Source organism: Centropristis striata, chromosome 24, assembly GCF_030273125.1.
Source record: "Centropristis striata isolate RG_2023a ecotype Rhode Island chromosome 24, C.striata_1.0, whole genome shotgun sequence".
In the NCBI taxonomy this organism is placed as follows: domain Eukaryota; kingdom Metazoa; phylum Chordata; class Actinopteri; order Perciformes; family Serranidae; genus Centropristis; species Centropristis striata.
Window position 1 is genome coordinate 5453967 of NC_081540.1, and position 20119 is coordinate 5474085.

Below are 20119 nucleotides of genomic sequence, written 5' to 3' on the forward strand. Positions count from 1 at the left end.
GGCACAGTTAAAACCATGCACACACACTTCATCAATATCATCACGCATCACAGTGACAAGCCAAAGTGAAACAAACAGCCAGCGAGCACGATCGATTCTTGCAAGCAAATCATACAGTTTCAATATTTCAGCTGACAAATCTTTTCCAGAGCGTCTCACTGCGGCGATGATTGCACAACGGCGGGCGGCTGCAGATCTTCTCGGATAACTTTATCAGAACAATCTTTAAATAAGAAATGGAGTAAGCATTTCCACCAAGTCTTCTTGCGTGGTTTTTTCCCCCCGGGGGGACATCAACAACAAATGCAGCAGGCACACAATAAAATGTCCATTTCAAAACTAATTCAAGCCTCTACTATCATTCATGTAATGACATCTCAACATACTGCACTGAAATCAGTTTAAAACGTCTGCAGCGATGTGTACGGTGACAACTTGCTTCACAGGAAACACAGGTACAACTTCCAACGTATTCCAAGCAAACAACGCAATCCAAGTGCACATTTCACAGGTTGGAGCATCGTTGCACAACATGCATGTCGAGCGTACCGTACCTTGGAGTACTTCACAGGCTGTCCATAGGTAGGGGAGGGGTGCAGGGAGAAAGTGCACAGGAAGAAAAATCAAACAAACCACAGAAGTTTGGTGGTGGTGGAGAGAGGATTGTTACTTTAAGAAAGTTTGAATTAAATATGACTGGCCTACATTTTGTGCATGCGTGAGCTATCGGCGCTGCAAAAACAATTCACAGCAAGACGGCAACAAAAAAAAATAGACAAATAACCTCCTGTAATGCTGCTGTTTCTAAACTGAAAAATTCAAGAGCACAGAACAAAATTTGGCGGCATTGATCTGCGAAAATAAATTGAAAATTCCCTGCACAGCATGAATTAATTTTGCAGAGCATATGCTACCAAAGCAGCTACACACACACACACATACACGCGCGCGCTGCAGAAAACAAAAGCCAGACATGTGGCTGCGAGCGATTCGGGTCAGTTTTCTGCTCTGCTCCCGGCTCCATTTAGCTGTCATGTGAATCAGACCCAGGCGCTGGAGGTGAGATGCAGAAAGCAGAGAGAGAGGACCGGCCGGCCAACAGTGTGTGAGACAGCTCGGTGCCTCTGCGCTTCACGCACCGCTGCCTGTGTGTGTGTGTACGTATAAACAGAAGGTCTCTCAGTGGCACGCACAGAGGGGAGAAGGTGGGGCTGAGACCTGGCAGGAGCCATTTCAGGCAGAATTGTAACAGAGCCCAGTCTTCTGCTTCCTAATCCCAACATGCACACACACACACACACACACACACACACACACACACACACACACACACACACACACACACACACACACACACACACACACACACACACACACACACACACACACACACACACACACACACACACACACACACACACACACACACACACACACACACACACACACACACACACACACACACACACACACACACACACACACACACACACACACACACACACACCGAGCGACCGCTCCGTCCTTCCCACCTGTCCTCTGAAATCAAAAGGACAACCCCTCCCCTCTCTCATTGAGCTCCAGGGCCAAATAACACCTAGAAAAAAATTGAAATGGAGCGCTGTTCGCCCAGCTCCGACGCCTGTGACCTGCCGCGCCCCTTTTTCTATATCAGGTAATATGGATGTGGATGCAGGAGGAGGAGGAGGAGGTGGGGAGGAGGAGGAGGAGGGCTGGGACTGTGAGCGCACCGCTACACCGGCTAATTGAGCGGCGTGGGGCCGGTGGGGAATGAACAATGCCGGCAGGAGATAAAGGAATGGGGAAGGGGGAGAGGGAAAGGGCTGGAGTCAGCAGAAGTAGGGCGGCCAGCAGCCACCTGTCCTGCTGCAGAGGACGGAGCAGGAGAGCTGGAGGCAGATGGTGGCAAAGTCACCCAGTCTCTCACCCCCTCCTCCTCCTCCTCCTCCTCCTCCTCTTCTCTCTGTCGGAATGCTCCTCCACGTTACACCTCCACCCTCCCCCGCTCCGCTCCTTACCCCACTTCTTCCCCACCTCCTCCTCCGTTTCTCCCACAATGAACATTTGAGGCATTTAACCGACGCCCTGACACAGAACGACAGAATTAGCTTCTCCTCCTCCTCCTCCTCCTCCTTCTCCTCCTCCGCTGAAAATTACCAGCAGAAAGGTCAGGGGCTTCGGTGGCGCCGTCAGCACATCTCGCTATACCGTGTGACCGCGGAATAATTATGCCAGGCTGAGTTTTTTAAGGAAAAAGGGGGAGAAGAAGTAGCGATATATATGCAACCTACATTTATGGAGGTCACACATGCAAAGTCAAAGTCAGGTGAGATGTGGAAGAAAGGGGACAAGGTTCTGCTTTAAAAGGTGCCATAAACCACATTCGGAGCATTAATAAAAAGCAGCAAGTACATATTAGCGATGCACAGACATAATAAAGTAATAGTGTCTCTTTGTGTGTGCTGCAATCTGAGCTTCTTTGTTCTTTTATGCATGATTCAATTTGACTTTAGGGTCGTGATTTTATTCAATTTTATCGATCGAAACGCACTGAAACTACTCGGCGTGTTTCACTTCCTTTCTTATTACTAAATAATATATATTTTCAGCTGGTTCACATTGATCCTGGCCAATTTAACTCCTCTGTTACTACCTCTGAAGGCGGTATAGAGCCGGATCTCTACGACACCTCTTGGATGTTCAGGCTGAAGGAGAAACGTCGCAGAATCGTACATATCACGGCTTGAATGTCGTATATCGCATCTTTAAAGTGTTGACAAGAACGCTGCTCACGCCAATCACTACTTTCAGATCTATTCTCGTCTTAAATGTTGAGAAAAGTTCGGGTTAGATGTACAAATGTGGTGACTACGTGCAGGTAGGTAGGAATAGAGAGTCAGAATAACGGCAAATTTAAGATTCTCTTGAGTAAGCTGCGTGTTTCACTTCCTTTCTTATTGCCAAATAATGTCCATTTTCAGCCAGCTCACATTGATCCCACCTTTAACAGTCTCGCCAATTTAACTCTTCTGTTTCCACCTCTGAAGGCGGTACAGGGCCGGATCTCTATGACACCTCTGTGCCGTTCAGACTGAAGGAGAAATGCAACTGAAGCGTTAATATTGTGGCTTGAATGTCATATATTGCACCTTTAAAGTGTGAACAAGAATTCTGCTCTATCTGATCTATTCTAGTTTTAATGTTAAAGAAAAGCTCAGTTTAGATGTAGAAATGTGGTGACTACGTGCAGGTAGGTTGGTATAGAGAGTCAGAATAATGGCAGATTTAAGATTCTCTTGAGTGAGCTGCGTGTTTCACTTCCTTTCTTATTGCCAAATAATGTCCATTTTCAGCCGGTTCACATTGATCCCACCTTTAACAGTCTCGCCAATTTAACTCTTCTGTTTCCACCTCTGAAGGCGGTACAGAGGTAGTTTTAAATGTTGAGAAAAGCTCAGGTTGGATGTAGAGATGTGGTGATGTCATACAGTAACAGTCTCATTGTGCTGTTAGTGTTTCTTAGAGAAGAAAGGAGGAGGCGTGTCAGAATAACGGCACATTTAAGATTCTCCTGAGTGAGCTGCGTAAAGGAATAGTTAGACATTTGGAGAAATAACAATTTCTTTCAAAGACATGAGCTGAACTGTAGCATTACAGTCAGCAGACCGACTCAGTACCATCAGTTAAACGGCAATATCTATAAAAGATGTAGTCCCCTTAACCTGCTGGTCACACCACACCAAGTACGGCTGCAGCAGCAGAACCTCGGAGCAGAGTAATGGTGCGTTTTATAGGTGATGAAGTCATATTTCCAGAGGAACATTGTGTTATTTTGTCTCCTCTTGTGATCACAGCTCCTCAGATCTTCATTCTTACTTTTCATTTCCTTCACTCGCCCTGCTCTTTCACCTTCCTCCTCTCCTTGATCCTTCATTTTTACAACCTCTCAGCCCGTCTCTCTCTCCTCTCGCCCCTGCAGCTCCCCCATGCTGGTGTCATTCTGTTCCTCGGGGTAACATAGACACAGGAAGTTGCTAGATAAGCCAGGATTTGAGCTCCAGATTATCTGCCTGCCTGACTCGCTCCCTCGCTGCCTGCCTCCAACCACAAGGCCAGATTGGCCTGAATCCTATTTTTAGGCTGCAGCCAAAGAGACAATCCTTTTTCCTTTCCTGGGATTTGGTTTCCTTGACCACACTCACATCCTTTGTTTCCCCCCGTTTGTGAGCGCCGGTTTCACTTTTGGAGCCAAATTAACAAGTGCAAATTTTCTGCGGTCCCAAAGCGCATTTGTTGCAGTGACATGGAGACCTAATTAATTAGCAGTTTATATGAAAGTGATCTCAGCTGCCCTGAATCCCCGGCAGAGCCACAGCTTTAATGTCTCCCATGGAGGAGATTCACTACTTTTCCACCACGAAATGATCTTCTCCACACTCAGGTTTCAGTGATGTCCATGCTCTGGCATCAGTGGAGCCGCTCATTATAGATTCAGTCTGCGCGGATCACTTCAGTAATGGAAAGATGGAAGCATTGCACGTCCTGCAATGCAACTAATGTGCATGCCGACATCACAATGTCAATGCTTTAACTTTACATTGTGCTGCTCTAAGCATTATTTTATTGATGCATTATTTTTTCTGTACTTTGACAAGCCTAATTTCCATTTATTGTTAGGGAAACCTCCAATGGTGACAAATTCTGCATAACCGCAATCTTTTTCTAAACCTAGACAAGACGGTAGATCAGGGATGGGCAACTTAAATGCTGCAGGGGGCCACAGTTTTATCATGGACACTACCACAGGGCCACATATAGGACCGTGCACATAACCAGATATGATAAAACTGCAATTTTAAATATGTTTACAGTGCAGTAACTTAACATATTTCATGCTCAAATGCATGTATAACAGTATAAATAGGAATACAAAAGGTTTATAAATAAAAAATAACCACTTACTGTGATTTCTTTTTTTTCAGTGCAAGAACAGCATTAACCAACATTAATTGCAAGAAGTAATTTTGTGCATCTTTACACTGCACTTTTAAGATTTCATGCTCAAATTCATGTAGTTGTACTGAGGGCCACTTCAAGTGAGGCTGCGGGCCGTATGTGGCCCCCGGGCCTCTGGTTGCCCATCCCTGAGGTAGATCATGACACTATTTAACCCATTGAAGCCTGGAAAGCGGATACGTCGTTTTGTAGTATTTGTATAAGCTCTCAAATACTTTTTGAATTTCATTTCTATCTGCTACAGAGGCTGAAAAATCTATTATTTAGTAGAAGCGTTGACACTTCTGTTGAATTTCCAGAAAAACTTCAGGTTTTAGGGGCTTATTTTAAAATCGCCCAGAGGTTTTACAGGAAGTTTTAGGCGTCAATGGGTTAATCTAAATATACTTAGATATCAGAAGTTTTATATTTCTAAATTTGTGTTTGTTTTGCATGTACAAACAACTACTTCTCCACCACTAAATGATCTCCTCCACACTCAACGGGACCGTGCTCTAGCAGCAGAGTGGAGCCGCTCATTATAGATTCAGTCTGCGCGGATCACTTTTCAGGAATAATTTTTCTTGCTGAAGCAGCCGGGGAAATCATCTTGAATGCCGCAGGTGACAGGAGATCCCCAGGGCGGGCGCTGTTTGACGTTGACTGTTACTGAATTTTCATGGAGACGAGTGTGGAGGGAAAGTGGAAATCAGTGCTGCTGCGGTCGGAGCGCTGACACCTCTAACCCTGCTGATTAGACGACTACGTGACGGGTCGGAGGGAGACAAAGACTGAGCACTTTGGTGACAAAAAGTCAGTTTCAAATCATTCAATCTAGGATGGTTACCTGTGCGTCTCTCTTATTGTTACTGCCGTGTTCGTCTCTGCCGCTCTGGCTCTGGTCGGCCACCTCCGAGTTGCTGGCGTTGTCTTTTGGAGATGGCACCGTCTCTGCAGCTTCGGACACCTTCATCGTTTCAGTGTCGACTGTATCGGACATTCTCATTGCAAAGTCTTACTGGGAGATGCTGGCAAATACAGAGAACCTGAAAGACACCAAAAATCCTCCGTGAGAGACGTTTTATTCTGCACAAAAAGGAAGCATCACCGACAGTTTATTATTAGTTGTGTACAAAAATAAAGAGGCTGCACAAGTGGAAGTTCTGCATTTTTATAAAATCTTTTATTTAGGTTTTAACGCTTCGAATAACAGCAACACAAACAGTATATTTAAAATATTCTCCTTTTTTTCTCCTCCAGATGTAGTGTATCCGGGCAGCTTTTTACAACTGGAGCAAAATATGTACTTTTGTTTTCTTATTTAACGCTCGTTTCTCCAGGTTAGTCCCATTGAGATCAGTGATCTGAACAAGACAGCAGCATCAGTTACAGACAAAACAACAATAAAACCAGTAAATCGGACATATACATTAAAAGTATCAAAATGACGGAGATAAATACCAATTAAGTAATTAATCATTGGACTTATATGAGCTTTAAACTTATGAGGAGGGACCAATTCTCTTCATTTTGAATGATCTCTGTGATAAAGTGCAAATGTTACACAAATCTCAGTGATCTGCAGTATCAACATTAATTGCAAGAAGTAATTTTGTGCATCTTTACGCTGTACTTTTAATATTTCATGCTCAAATGCATGTAGTTATACTGAGGGCCACTTCAAGTGAGGCTATGGGCCGTATGTGGCCCCCGGGCCTCCAGTTGCCCATCCCGGATGTAGATCATGACACTATACAATCTAAATATACTTAGATATCAGAAGTTTTATATTTCTACATTTGTGTTTGTTTTGCACACAATAATGCACCTTTTCACTAGTTGGAGCGGATTTATTATTTCAGAAATAAGACAACTAAACGTACCGAAATAATCGTTAAAATGTAACATATCAAAAGATTAATGCACAAGCAGCTTGCAGACTAAATACACTGCAAAAAAAGGTTGTCTAAAAACAAAATAACAATTTCACTTGACAAGATTTATTGAATTAAGATTGTTAAATCTAGAAATAAGCATGTTGAACACTGAAAAAAAAAGAAATTAACTCTTAAAACAAGATAAATTATCTAACACTTCTAAATCCAAGTTTTTTTTTTTATCTTGGTAAGAACCAAATCATTTGCAGTGTTCAGTAATAAAGAGTCTGTGGTGAGTCCAGTTATTGTATTCACCTTTCTGCTCTACAAGAGAAACATCGTTATGATCGTGATCTTCATAAACTGTTTTTTGATCATGCAAACTAGGAAACAAAACCATGATCTATAGATAATAACCTACATTATTAAATTAAAAAAAATTATATATAATGCATGCATTGTGCATTACTTTAAGGTTCATAAAAATAAAATAAAAACTCGATATAGAATCTATTTATCCAGAGAGTAATAAATAAAACTTACTGCGTCATTAAATCCACCTGCTCTCCATCTGTGGTGCCAAACATCCAAACTGTTGTTTCAGTAATCACTGTTTACTTAAGCTCACTTTTCTTGTTGGTTTTATTTTGAAAGGACGAAGCAGTAATAACAGGGATTTGCTGCGTGTGTACGGATGCTAATTTCCCACGGAGCAGCCTAACGAATGTTTTCACTGCAGACATTCAGAGTGGAAACACAGGTGTAGCGTCCTTATTAATGTCATTAGTTACATCTGTGTCTGATGTATGCGGCGAGGGAGAGGAGAGGAAGAGGAGGGGCGCTGTGAGCTCATCACTCACTCCTTTTCTGTCTTGCAGCTCTGCAGCTGTTCGCCAACAGACAATGGACATGATTGGACAAGACACAGCAGGAGGACGCTTTGGTCCTGGGAGAGCCGACAGCTTCAGATTACGTCTGGAAACCAGAAAATAACAAACCTCTGACCTGCAGAACGACTCAACAGTTTGGACATGTCTTCTCATTTAACGGGGTTTTTTTTTTTTTCACTGCAGATTAATAATGAGACGTTAAAAATACTCGGACGAGATGCTTGTTTTCACTCTCCAGATGGTTAAAAGCGTCTGATAATAGTAAAATTGTAAAACTATACTGAGTGTAGCTGCTAAAAAAAGCTATAACAAAGAAAATGGCTTAAGCCAGACAGCCCATTGATAGACGAGTGGTATGACATCATCTATGACATTTCTGTAATGGAAAGAATCACTTTCTCTGTGAGGCTTCAAAAAGACAAATTTGAGGAAATCTGGGAGAAGTGGAGATTGTACATCGCCCCGAAACGCCCTTGTTTTGTTTAATATTATGTAACTTTCTTTTTTTTTTCTTTTCTTTTTTTTTTAATCTGTCTTTACTACTTACTTAAGATTGAAAAAACAACCCAAAGTTCTGTTTGTTTGTTTATAACTAGATACAAATCTGAAAATATGGATCACAGTGTCAATTATCAAAACGGTGATGACTGTTGTAATGCGATATTGAAATGTGATAAATAAAGACAAAATGTAAAAAAAATAAAATAAAATTGTAAAACTATGGAATTGGGAATAATATGGAGTTAGGTCTGTGATTAACAAGTATGAACAAGTTTCTTCTCTTACACATTTTTGGTATAATCTGAACTATTTCTTATAAGTAAATAAAGAAACTGGTGACCGAAACACTCCTACTGATTTTTATGGAAGTTGGCGGATGGAAAAACCCCAAAAGATTTTGGAGCAGATCCAATTCACACAAATTATTTTTCACTTTTCATTAATATTGCAGTTCGACCTTGGCCCCGAGTACCCTCGTTGTTTGGTCATACACTTAATTTGGTGTAACGTTTAATTAAAAAAATGAGATTTATTAGCAGCAAAGTATAGAAAAATATATGAAATTCAATTAAATTGTGTTGTTATTTGACTATCGGTGCAAAAGACAAAGTTTCTAATTGGATTTTTGTGTGCAAAACCTTGAATTACACCCATTCAGATCAAATCCAACATCAGTCAAGCTCCAAAAACGTCCACAAGGGGCGTGAATCTTTATGCGTCTTATGATTTGATAAAGTTTTGATTCTGAGGCTACTAGCTACCTTTTTACTTTGCAGAAAGCTTCCAATAAAACATAAATAATTGCACGCAAAATGACTGTAAAACTGGTGTTTTGTGCATGACAAAAAGTTGGCTTGGTGTAGAAGATTACTGTGTTTCAGTAACATATCCACAGAAAAGATTATTTTTGGAGATTTCTCTTTTAACGTCCACATAATGATTTTATCCCCAAAACACTCAGAAACAGCCCAAACATGCAGATTAAACTGCAGAGAAGACCCAGATTTTAATTTAATGAATCTAGTTCAAACATTGTGCATAAAACATGGAGACTTTTTGGGTTGATTTCAGCTTAATTTGTCAACAAAAGTGCAAAATAAAAGAAATATAACATTATTGCCCTTTGCACCTATGATCCGTTGCATGCACTAACTGTGTAGTGGCGTGACCTCCCTGTGTTGGAGTCACGGTGCGGGTTCATCCTGCTGATATGGCCTAATTATGCAGCCGGGCCCCATGCAGCGAAACACACACACAGACACACGCCTCGGCACAAGAAGGGAGGGCAGACATCTGGTACATGAGAGCTATGATTAATAGGTTAATTAGAAACGGGCTCATCAAATTCACTTTGCACATCAAAACTGGATCCACACATGACAGCACCTACTCCGTGCTGGAGTGTGTGTACGTGACCGGCTGCGTGTGTGTTCCAGCCGTCACCAATCAGCGAAGGCTTCAACCTATTTGCCCGGCAGTGATCAGAGCCATTTTCCTATCTGATCGCAGAGCAGCAAAGCGGCTGCCTGAGACTTGATTGTTTATCTCCGTCCCAAAAGAGCTGAGACAGCGAGCGGCAGCAGCAGCTCTCTCTTTTTTAAAAAGAGGAGGCTCCAATTCCTCCATGTCAGAGTAATTGACTTCCAGTGAGTTCTGCTGCTCTCCTGAGCTCCTCCGCCAGGAGAACGTGGTGCTAACCCGGCTAGCGGTTGGCTAGAACGGAGCCGGGCACCGGAGAGTCAGATGTTGAATTCCAATGAGCTGTCAGAGGTTTGACAAAAGCAACGTCGGCTGCTGCTTTACATTATTTGTACATTCTGAAGGAAAACAGCTTAATACTCCAGAGTGCTGCGCGTGCCTTTGAATATTTAGTGTCTGTAGCTGACATTTTGATGAGTGAAGTCTCTTGAGTCGCTCTGTTGAAGATTTGCAATATTGGGCAGATATTTTCAAGAGCCGGGCCCGTGATGGATCGCTATTTTGTCCCTCACAGAATCATTCATTCTTCCAAACACATTTCATCATGGGACCGGAGTGCCGGACTAAATTTGGCTTCAGACTTTGATGCATTTGAATTCCACCGTCTCGTCTCTCACGGATGAGGTAATTGCACGGCGTGCCTCTATAGCATCCCTGATGTTTTGACTGCATAAGTAATATAGATCATTTGATCCTTAGTGTTACATTAAGGAAACATCTGGGACTTTCAGGAGCAGCAAATTGGTCTCTCGTGAGTCAGACTGAAAGGGGATATCACCATATTTTTCATTTATACAGATATATATTTAAGCTCCTTTAATATTGTAATGTCACATCATGGATTATTCACTCAGTGTAATGATAGCTATTTGCTTTTATGCTGCGATTCAGGAGCAGGAGGGGAAACTTCTAACCAATCAAGTGCATTGCAGAATAAATTCTGAATGATGTGCCGCTTTCTCGCTGCTCCACAGAAGCTTGGAAGAATAGTTTACTGAAAGGTTAACACAGCATCCCATTAGGTTTGAGGAAAACACATGTTTTTACTGTAGTTTGTGGAGTTTAAATTGGAACCTTGTTTGTTTGAGATTCAATTAACATAAGAAAAGAATGACAAAATAACAAGGAAACGCCAGTTATCACCAAGTTTCTAGAGAGTAATTAGTGTCACAGTAAAAACAGAGTAAAAGTTCTAATACCACACTATGAAATTACTCAACTACAAGTTAAGTCCTGCATTCAAAACTTACTGAAATACAAATGCATTAAAATGTGGTTAAAGATTTAAAAGTAAAAGTACTTGTTTTGCAGAAGGTAGTGCAAATTTTAACTACTTAACATTCTTTTATATGGTTTGCTTTACAATCTTTATCATAAACATGTGTATAACTTTAAATGTATCATGTTTTTATGTTAAATCTTGACCTGAAAAGATTCTTAAGCTGTCAGCTAAATGTAGCGGAGTAGAAGTATAAAATTACCGTACATAAAATGGAAATATTAAAGTACCTCAAAATTGTACCCAAGTACAGTACTTATTCAATGCATTGCTACTTTAAAGTGTGCATAATATTCTGATTTTCACATAGAGTTCATACTGTGTCTGAATATTCACCCGTTCTGCTCTGATTGGTCAGTGTTTCTGGGACTTCTGTAGCCGGTGAATGACTGTCACAGCACTGCAGCATTAAACTTAAATTAACACTAAAAATGTGATTTTTTTTATCAGCAAAATAATGCAGAAAGACATCCTTGGTGTGATTTAGAAATGGTGTTAGCTATTCTCTTTTTTTAAATAGTCAGCAATTGACTAAAACTTGTTTAGCCATTTATTTTATTCCCATTAATACATTTCTTTATTTAATGAAAGGTTTATGTTTGTAAAGGGAACCAGAGAGCTACTTCCTCTGTGCACAATCCACATAAAAAGGATTTTTCATTCCAGCTCAAAAAAATTACTCTATCAGTCGTAATATGTGTTATCGGTGAATTTTCGCTTTAAAAATGTCCTCAAGGGGCGTGAGTCTTTATGTGTCTTATGATTTGATATTTTTTTTGATTCTGAGACTGCTAGCTACCTTTTTACTTTATTATTATTTTATTTTTATCAATAAAAGAATAAATAATTGCACACAAAACTGGTGTTTTGTGCATGACAAAAAGTTGGCTTGGTGTAGAAGATTACTGTTTCAGTAACATATCCACAGAAAAGATTAATTTTGGAGATCTCTCTTTTAGCGTCCACATAATGATTTTATCCCCCAAAAGACTCAGAAACAGCCCAAACATGCAGATTAAACTGCAGAGAAGACCCAGATTTCAATTTAATGAATCTAGTTCAAACATTGTGCATAAAACATGGAGACTTTTTGGGTTGATGTCAGCTTAATTTGTCAACAAATGTGCAAAATAAAAGAAATATAACATTATTGCCCTTTGCACCTATGATCCGTTGCATGCACTAACTGTGTAGTGGCGTGACCTCCCTGTGTTGGGTTCATCCTGCTGATAGGAGCGTGAATCTTTATGCACCTTATGATATGATAAAGTTTTGATTCTGAGGCTACTAGCTACCTTTTAACTTTGCAGAAATCTTCCAATAAATCATAAATAAATGTCTGCGAATGACTGCAAAATTGGTATTCTGTGCATGACAAAAAGTCAACTTGGTGTAGAAGATTACTGTGCATCAGTAGCATATCCACAGAAAAGATTATTTCATTTATTAGCATTTTCTTCTGCTAATTTTGCACTGAGGCTAACACTAAGACCCCTCAGATAATGCTCCATATTCCCTGACTGGCTACTGAAAGAGAATAAAAGAGGAGACGTACTTGTTGCGTTGCCAGTGGTGGTTGTGGCGAAGGAGGATGTGGCTGGTGAAGTCGATGAGGCCGAGCCTACCGATGCCATTTGAGACTTCTTTGCCCATGTCTGCTTCAGCTGCTCTGAACAGCAACCGGGGCCTCCGACACCCTCATGACCCCTGCTGACCTGCAACCGAGAGAGGCACGGGGTTAGCGCTGCGGCGTCCAGAGGTCAGAGGTCAGGAGGCGCACTGACACCGAGGGCACACGGACTGACAGCAGCCAGAATCAGCAACTCTGAAAATATTTGTGTGCCGGAGCAAAAAGTAAAAAGTGTGGTGAGTGTGTATTTGTGGGCCTGTGCGTGCCGATGCGCCATAAATAATTGATGAGCACAAGATGGGAGTGCGGCGGAGGCAACAGGAGAAGGCACCCCTGCCAACCTCGTAAAAACCAAGCATTAGGAATTCAGAGAGCAGCGGGGGGAAGATAGCATTTCTCGGCTGAAAATCCTCTGCCATTTGGTGGCACATAAATTTCAAATCGTCTAGCGTACAATCTCTATTCTCCAGCAAATTCCTTTCTAGCTGAACTACAGGGTGACACTGGTCGGGCAGGGCAGACATCTGAAAACGCCAACAACAACAGAGCTGCAAAATATTGACACACCATTGCAGAAAAAAAGTCTTTTGTGACACAGTAAATGGGATTTCCAGCTTTCTTACTAAATCAGTATTTACTGCGCTCTTCCCTCAACTATTCTGCTGAATTGTCGCCTTAATTAGCCGCGTCCCTCCTCTGCATTGTGGAAATGTGACATTATTGCTCGACTTTATGGCTGCGGTTGGTCCTCGTTGGCAAATTAGGATGATAAATATCAGATTTAGGCTGCAACTTACAATTATAATCATTATGGATTAGCCTGCCAATTGTTTAGGCCATTAATGGATTATTCATTTGGCCTATAAAATGTCAGAAAACAGTGCATATTGTAGTTTAAAACACCCAAGGTGACATCTTTAAATTGCTTGTTTTTGCATGTCCAGATCCATTTTCTGTCCATTAATGCTGATTCTTTCACCCCTACGTCATTAAACTTGCTGTGCATTCCTGTAAAGCAGCATATAGAGCCCACCCTCGCTGCTCATTGTCCCCCCCGGCCCCCCCCCGGCCTCTCCCTCCTCCCCTAATCTCCGTCTCAGCGAGCGGGCGAGGTGCCACGTTGACTCTGGCACCCAGCGGTGCCAAGGCCTGGCTGCTGCTCCCAACATGGTCTTGGTGAGACCCCCGTGCCAGCCAAAAAGGTCAAGTGGAATCCCTGCTCACTTTATAATCTTTCTTCTCCCGACGCCTCCGCCTGCAGCCCGGGTGGCAGACAGATCGGTGGCGGTGGCGGTGGCGGGAGGGAGCGGCGTGCCACGGAGCGGTCGCCATTTGGTGCATTGTTCAAACCGCATGAATACCACGACTGTTCATATTTAATAAGTGACCACTTAATAGTGCTAATGCAATCTAAGACGCCACAGCTCTTCAGCATGAATGCTGTTTGACATTTTAGCAAATCTGTGAGGAAAATGTCCCTGTCAGCCCGTAGCGTTTCTCCCTGGCATCGGCAGACGGACGACTGTGAGGCCCGAGGCAGATCCATTCATCAATGTCCATGTCATTTATATAATTACTTACAACTGGAGAGAACACAACCTACCGTATGCAGCTTGTAGCCAGCAGGGCGGGTAGCGCTTTAAAAAAATATATAATTGTGATACCGATACCGATAGAGACTTCATCTGATACCTCTTTAATAAAGTGTGAAATGGAACCAAACCTTCCAAATTATCTTTACACAAAATACATTACATGTTGAACCGCCAAATCAGTCAAAAATGTGACTCTATTCGCTGGAGCTGCTGCGGCCGTGAGCCAATCACACGCCACATTAAATCGAACAATGTTCGTGGTGATTGGCTGCAAACAAAACCATCCAGGGTGGTTTTTTCATGATTTAGTGCTAGTTTCTAGTTGGTATTGGGCTATTTTAGTAAGGAAAAAAGGTTTGGAATAACTAGGTCTGGGTATATGGAGAAAATAAAATATGACCATATTTCATATCAGGTTTATAGGGTTGACTATTTCACAAAATATTGAAAAAATTAGATTTTTGATAAAAAAGGCAAATAATAGAACGGCTTGAAGAGCCTATAAGTATAGAAAATGACATCATTTTACTGTCATAGAGCTTAAAACCAGGTTTTTTTTTGCCATATTACAATCTAAGACGATATCTAGTCTGATATCACAATACTGATATCATATCGGTATACTGCCCAGCCCTAGTGGCCAGTCATCTACTCCCGCACATTGGTCATCTTTATATCTTTTCCTCTTGTTCCACATACTCTCATCTGTACCCTCCTGCTATTTTTTTTTGCCTCTTATCTCATCCTGAAAGCAGCCAGCGCCTTTTACGTGGTTATTCAGGTGTGACAGGAGTATCATTTTGCTGCTGTGGCTCCAGATTTTTTCTTTTTTTTTTGCCCTTCTTGCTTGCAAAAGTGGTGCCAATTCAAGTCGCCGCGAACAGAAGTGCAAGCTAAATGTCTGAAATGAAAAAAAAAAAAAATGTGGAGCCTGCTCTGTAATTCAGTTCTGGTCCTGCAGCTATCACACATGCACACACGCAGAGTGGAGAAGTTGCTCTGACAGCGGTGTGGCTGCGTCTGGCCATAGGCGCTCCAGGTTTTATGACCAGAGCTGCTGAGCGGGCTTCAGGACTTCACACTGAGCCTGTGTGTGTGTGTGTGTGTGTGTGTGTGTGTGTGTGTGTGTGTGTGTGTGTGCAGTAGAGACGGTCTGATGAATGCTAATGCCGCAAACAACGCACACCCTAAAAAAGAAAAAAAATGTTTTGACAGACACGGACACAGGGATGCATCACCGTTCGATTGTTGCCCAGCAGCTGCTAACACACCTTAGCACTGCAAAACCTGCACGTACACACACACACACACATGCACACACACACACACACAGCAGTGAACTTGTAGAGACGCTCCGCCTGCCTGTGCGTCCTCCAGTATTGCGCTGTCGCTGACAGGGAGTGGTTCATTGGTATTACAGTCGCCGCAGAGCGCAGCAACCTTAAAGAGGCTCCCTCAGGCATCGTTCAGTGTCACACCACCTTTATCGCCGTGCCCGACCACGACCGCATATCAGCCACCTCAATCTCACACGCACGCACTCACGGTGATGCATCAAACCTGCCCGTTTGCACACAAATGCAGGAATGAATGTATTAAAATGCACATATGCAACCAGAAATAATTCTACGATGACAATAAAACCAGTAGAATTTAATCAAATCAAACCCTGACATGCAAACACACATTGCACGTAATTTGCATGGAAATTAATTCTCAAGAAAAAAAAAAAAAAACCTACAGTGATCATAAGGGTCATAAGGGTGGCCATCAGCTGAGCCGAGTTAATCATACACCAGGCTCTTAGCGGACTACTCTCACGGACAATTACATTCGATGGCAAGCTAATGAGAAATTTTTCAATCACTGTGAAGCGCATAAGAGCCTACTGGTGATGGCACGCACACACAGGAACAAGCACACTCCACTATACTTATTTTCTTTCCCCTTCACACAAGCACACGCACACACACACACACACACACACACACACACACACACACACACACACACCTGCCTCTCTCTTGCAGAGCCTGACCTTTCCCTCCTACACCTCCGCTCTGTTCTGTTCTGCTGGGCTCTGCGTGGATCAGGGCTCTTGTCTGGGCTAAAACCAGCTCAACTGGAGGTGAAGGACCCTCAATCCCTCCCTCTATCTGCTACTCCATCCCTGGCTCTATTCTCGGTGGAGAACAAGGAGATGAGTCAACCACGGGGCGGAAAAGAACAAGCCATCACCTTCACGAGCTCCTTCCAGAAAAATAAAATAAATTCCAATGCTGATTTCTAAGCGCCCGAGCAGAAAAAACAAGAAGTCGCAGCATCTTTCCTGCATGCAGCTGCAGATTGCGTGTTGGAATAATTCACGCTTTATTGCTGCTGATGAGCTTTTGCAAGTGTCACATAAAAAGGACAACGGTAGGAGCGTTGCCAAACAGCTGGGATATTGTCTGCGGAGGTGTAGAATACTAAACAGAGCTCTATTCAGTGGAGCATTGTGAAACAAAAGCAGGAACACAAAAGGTGATGCCATGTCTGAGGGCGACAGCTTTGTGTCACCTGCTTGCCATTTCTGAGCAAGAATTACCGCTTATGCTCGGCTGATTTCTAAAAATTGTACATTTCAACCACAGGAATTACAGCAAGTGCAGCCACACATTTAACAGCTTAATTGCTCACTCCCAAACACACCAAGGAAAAGACGGATTTAGAATAAATCGGCTTCAGCAGAGTGCAGGACATGCACCCTGGCTGATAAAATCAGACATCAAATAAACAGTTAATTAGGTTACTAATGCCGGTTTGCACTCATGGCGCTGCAATAAAATTGATTTCGGCGTTTTGCTAAACTGAGTAACTAATCTCCCATTTTCTAGCCATTTCTGCTAATTGCAAAGCAAGGAAAGCACTGACAGGGGAGCTATATAATTGGACCAGAAAACGATTAGTGTAAAGCTTATGAAATTATATCACTTTCATACACTGCTTGCCTCAATTTCTGGGGCGACTGAGGCAGTGTCAGTTTAAGGAACTGCCTGTAATAGCTCAGACTGAATTAACTGAAAAAACATAAACAGGCACAAATGAGCCTCTAATTGCGCTTCTCGCTTTGCCTGCAGGTCGCAAAAGGCGGTGGGTGCGCGGTGCGGCGAAGCAGAGGCGCAGTCAGCCAGCATTAATAAATTAAATCCACAGCAGAGCATGTAGGTAATCCATTACCTATCCCATAGGAGAGCTTCCAGGGAATATCAATCTAGGCAATTAGAGGAGAAACAATAAACACAGAAAACTAACATGCAAGTCTAGCAGTTTTAATCTATGGAGCCTTATGAGAGGAGAATAACTCAAAAAGTCTGCCAGACTCATTAAAAGTCCATTTGCAGTCAACACCTGCAGAACAAACAGGGGAGAGAGAAAGAGAGAGAGAGAGAGAGAGGATGAGCCTGGCTGGAGAACAATGCAGAGCGAAGCCTCTTATTGGCTGATCTTGGTTAATTATCCTCGTAATGAAAAGCAGAAGCAGCACTGGCAAACTAGCGAGGAGATTTGGAAAGCTCTGGCTCAGCTCACTGAGTGCCACGGCTCTGACAGCACACCAAATCTCATGTTGCGCTGAGTTTAACAAGCCCAACAAAAAGACTGCACACTTGCTCGCCTACAGAGTTGCTGGCATGCAATGATAAAAGAAAACAGAAAAAAAGGCTGATTTTCTCAAGGGTGAACATGTTAGTTGTTAAGAAAGCATTGAAAAAGACAAAAATCAGCACCCTCACATGACAAAGAAAATGTTGAAAAGCAATAAATATGAGCAGAAAAATGAGAAAAAGCATGTGAGATTCATGTGGCTGGAAGCTGCAGGACCTACCTGCCCGGCAGCTCTGCCCTCCATCCCTTCTGCTACTCAACCGTTTAGTTTCCATTGTACAGGAGGCACAATTTGCTGGAGAGGAGGCTGGAGTCGCCTCCCAGCTCGCTCCTCGGCAGCTGCCTGCTGCCTCCTGTTCGCTCGCTCGACTGAGTGAGAGTGGAAGACGGGGAGAGGAGAGTGTAAAGGGAGAGGGTGAGGGAGAGTGGGTGTCACAAAGAGAGAGAGAGAGAGAGAGAGAGAGAGAGAGAGAGAGGAGGAGGGAGGAGGGAGAGTGCTGTGCGAGCACAAGTCTACCTGCCACAACCCATCAAGCCAGCCAGCCTTGGAGACAGCGCCAAATCAACAGCTGGCCCCTGTGTGATGTCAGAGCCTCAACAGCCAGTCACGGCAGCCGAGGCCGGCCGGCGCTACGGAGCACCGACTGAACCAAAGTCACCGGCTAAATGGGGCTCTTCATTAGCTACTCTGCTTTAGGATGGAGGCGGGGGGAGGAGGACAAGGAGGAGGAGGAGGAGGAGGAGGAAAGGGCAGCCAGGGACATGGGATAGATGGAAGGAGACCGAGAGGAAGAGGAGAGGAAGATGAGAGGAGGAGGAGGGTGGGAGGCAGAGCGGTACAGGCGGAAAAAAGGAGCACAGAGGAGGCGAAAAAGAAAAAGCGAAGGAGAAAGAGGGAGGAGGAGAGGATAGGGGACAGGATGGACATGTCTGTGGCCAGCTAGGTGCTCAAAGACCAGGTGGAGAGTCGATGGGGAGGCGCTGGCCGCTGAGAGGCCGAGCTGTTCACTGGGCTACCTTCCCATTAAAGCTGGCACCCTGCTTTTCACACAAGAAGACAAGGCTACAGCTAATCCCACAGACTCAGAGAGAGAGAGAGACAGAGAGAGAGAGAGAGAGAGAGAGAGAGAGAGAGACGCCACCTGAAATACCACCCATTACCAAAGCCTAAAATACTGCAATAAAACATTTAGCTTTAGGCAAAATCTGAAATAAGCCAGAAAACAATACGCTGAAAGAAGCTTGTGCATGATCAAACCGCACCCCTTCACCTCCTCCATTACATCTAAATCTGCCTTTTGTGACTTCAGAGGGTTTAATAGAAGAAAACAATAAGAGATCACAGCCTCCACTAGCATGTTTATTTCATTAAAGATCAAGTATTCTGCCTCCTCTGCACACGCCGTGGAGATAAGGAGTGATAATTGAGCTCTGAAAATAATCTACTTCATGAAGCACTTTCATTACTAAGTGACTGACAGGCTGTCAAAGACATAGGAAGTCACAAACAGGTCCTATGCGCAGCCCAAGTCTAGACTGCCATAATGTGATTGTTTTTGTCCTTTCAGTCACTCAGACTTTAACAGCAAACACAGTGGGCGGAAAAGTTCCTGCTGTCACTTAGCAACCAACACCAGGCTGCGACAACCGATCCGATCCAATCCTGCCTCATAATTGTACCATTCGTTATGCCAGGTCTCTGAAGAATTTATTATTGTGCTTCCTTAATCCCATGAAAAGGTCACCAATTGAACAAACAATTTATGGATAGGCGGATGAATAATTTAATGGCGCAGAATAAATATTATAGGAAAGAGAGATTTTCCCCCTGGAAGGCGATGAATTATTTAATCACCCGGCCACATCTTTGGTGAAAGCTATTAAACAGCATCCTCAACCTCAATATGTGATAATGTCATCAGCCCCAAATATGCCCTAACCTGCGTAATGAACGGTCAACAGGGCAGCAGCTGCAGCGGCCGTGCAGGAAACAGTTATGGCGAAACAATTATGAGGATTTATTTTAAGCCTTTGGCATGAGAGCAATCGTTTAATGTATGTGGCTGCACCCAGCAGGTAAAAACATATGTTGATATATAATCATATCACTCCAACATGGACATACGAGCATCACTTATACCCACACTCTGGACAAAACAGCCCTGCAAAGATTAACACATCATCTCCACTCTCTGAAACAGCAGCCG

At 43.1% G+C, this 20119-nt stretch overlaps 1 protein-coding gene across 1 annotated transcript in view; it reads right to left on the reverse strand.

Moving 5' to 3' along the window:
• The window catches only part of LOC131963160 (R3H domain-containing protein 1-like), a 73147-nt gene that overhangs the window by 51390 nt on the left and 1638 nt on the right, over positions 1 to 20119 (reverse strand). The window contains exons 2-4 of the mRNA XM_059328313.1: positions 12598 to 12757; positions 5864 to 6062; positions 555 to 572 (exon numbers count right to left, since the gene is read on the reverse strand). Coding sequence (XP_059184296.1) covers positions 555 to 572; positions 5864 to 6022 — 177 coding nt within the window. The 5' untranslated portion in view covers positions 6023 to 6062; positions 12598 to 12757. The remainder of the gene's footprint in view (positions 1 to 554; positions 573 to 5863; positions 6063 to 12597; positions 12758 to 20119) is intronic.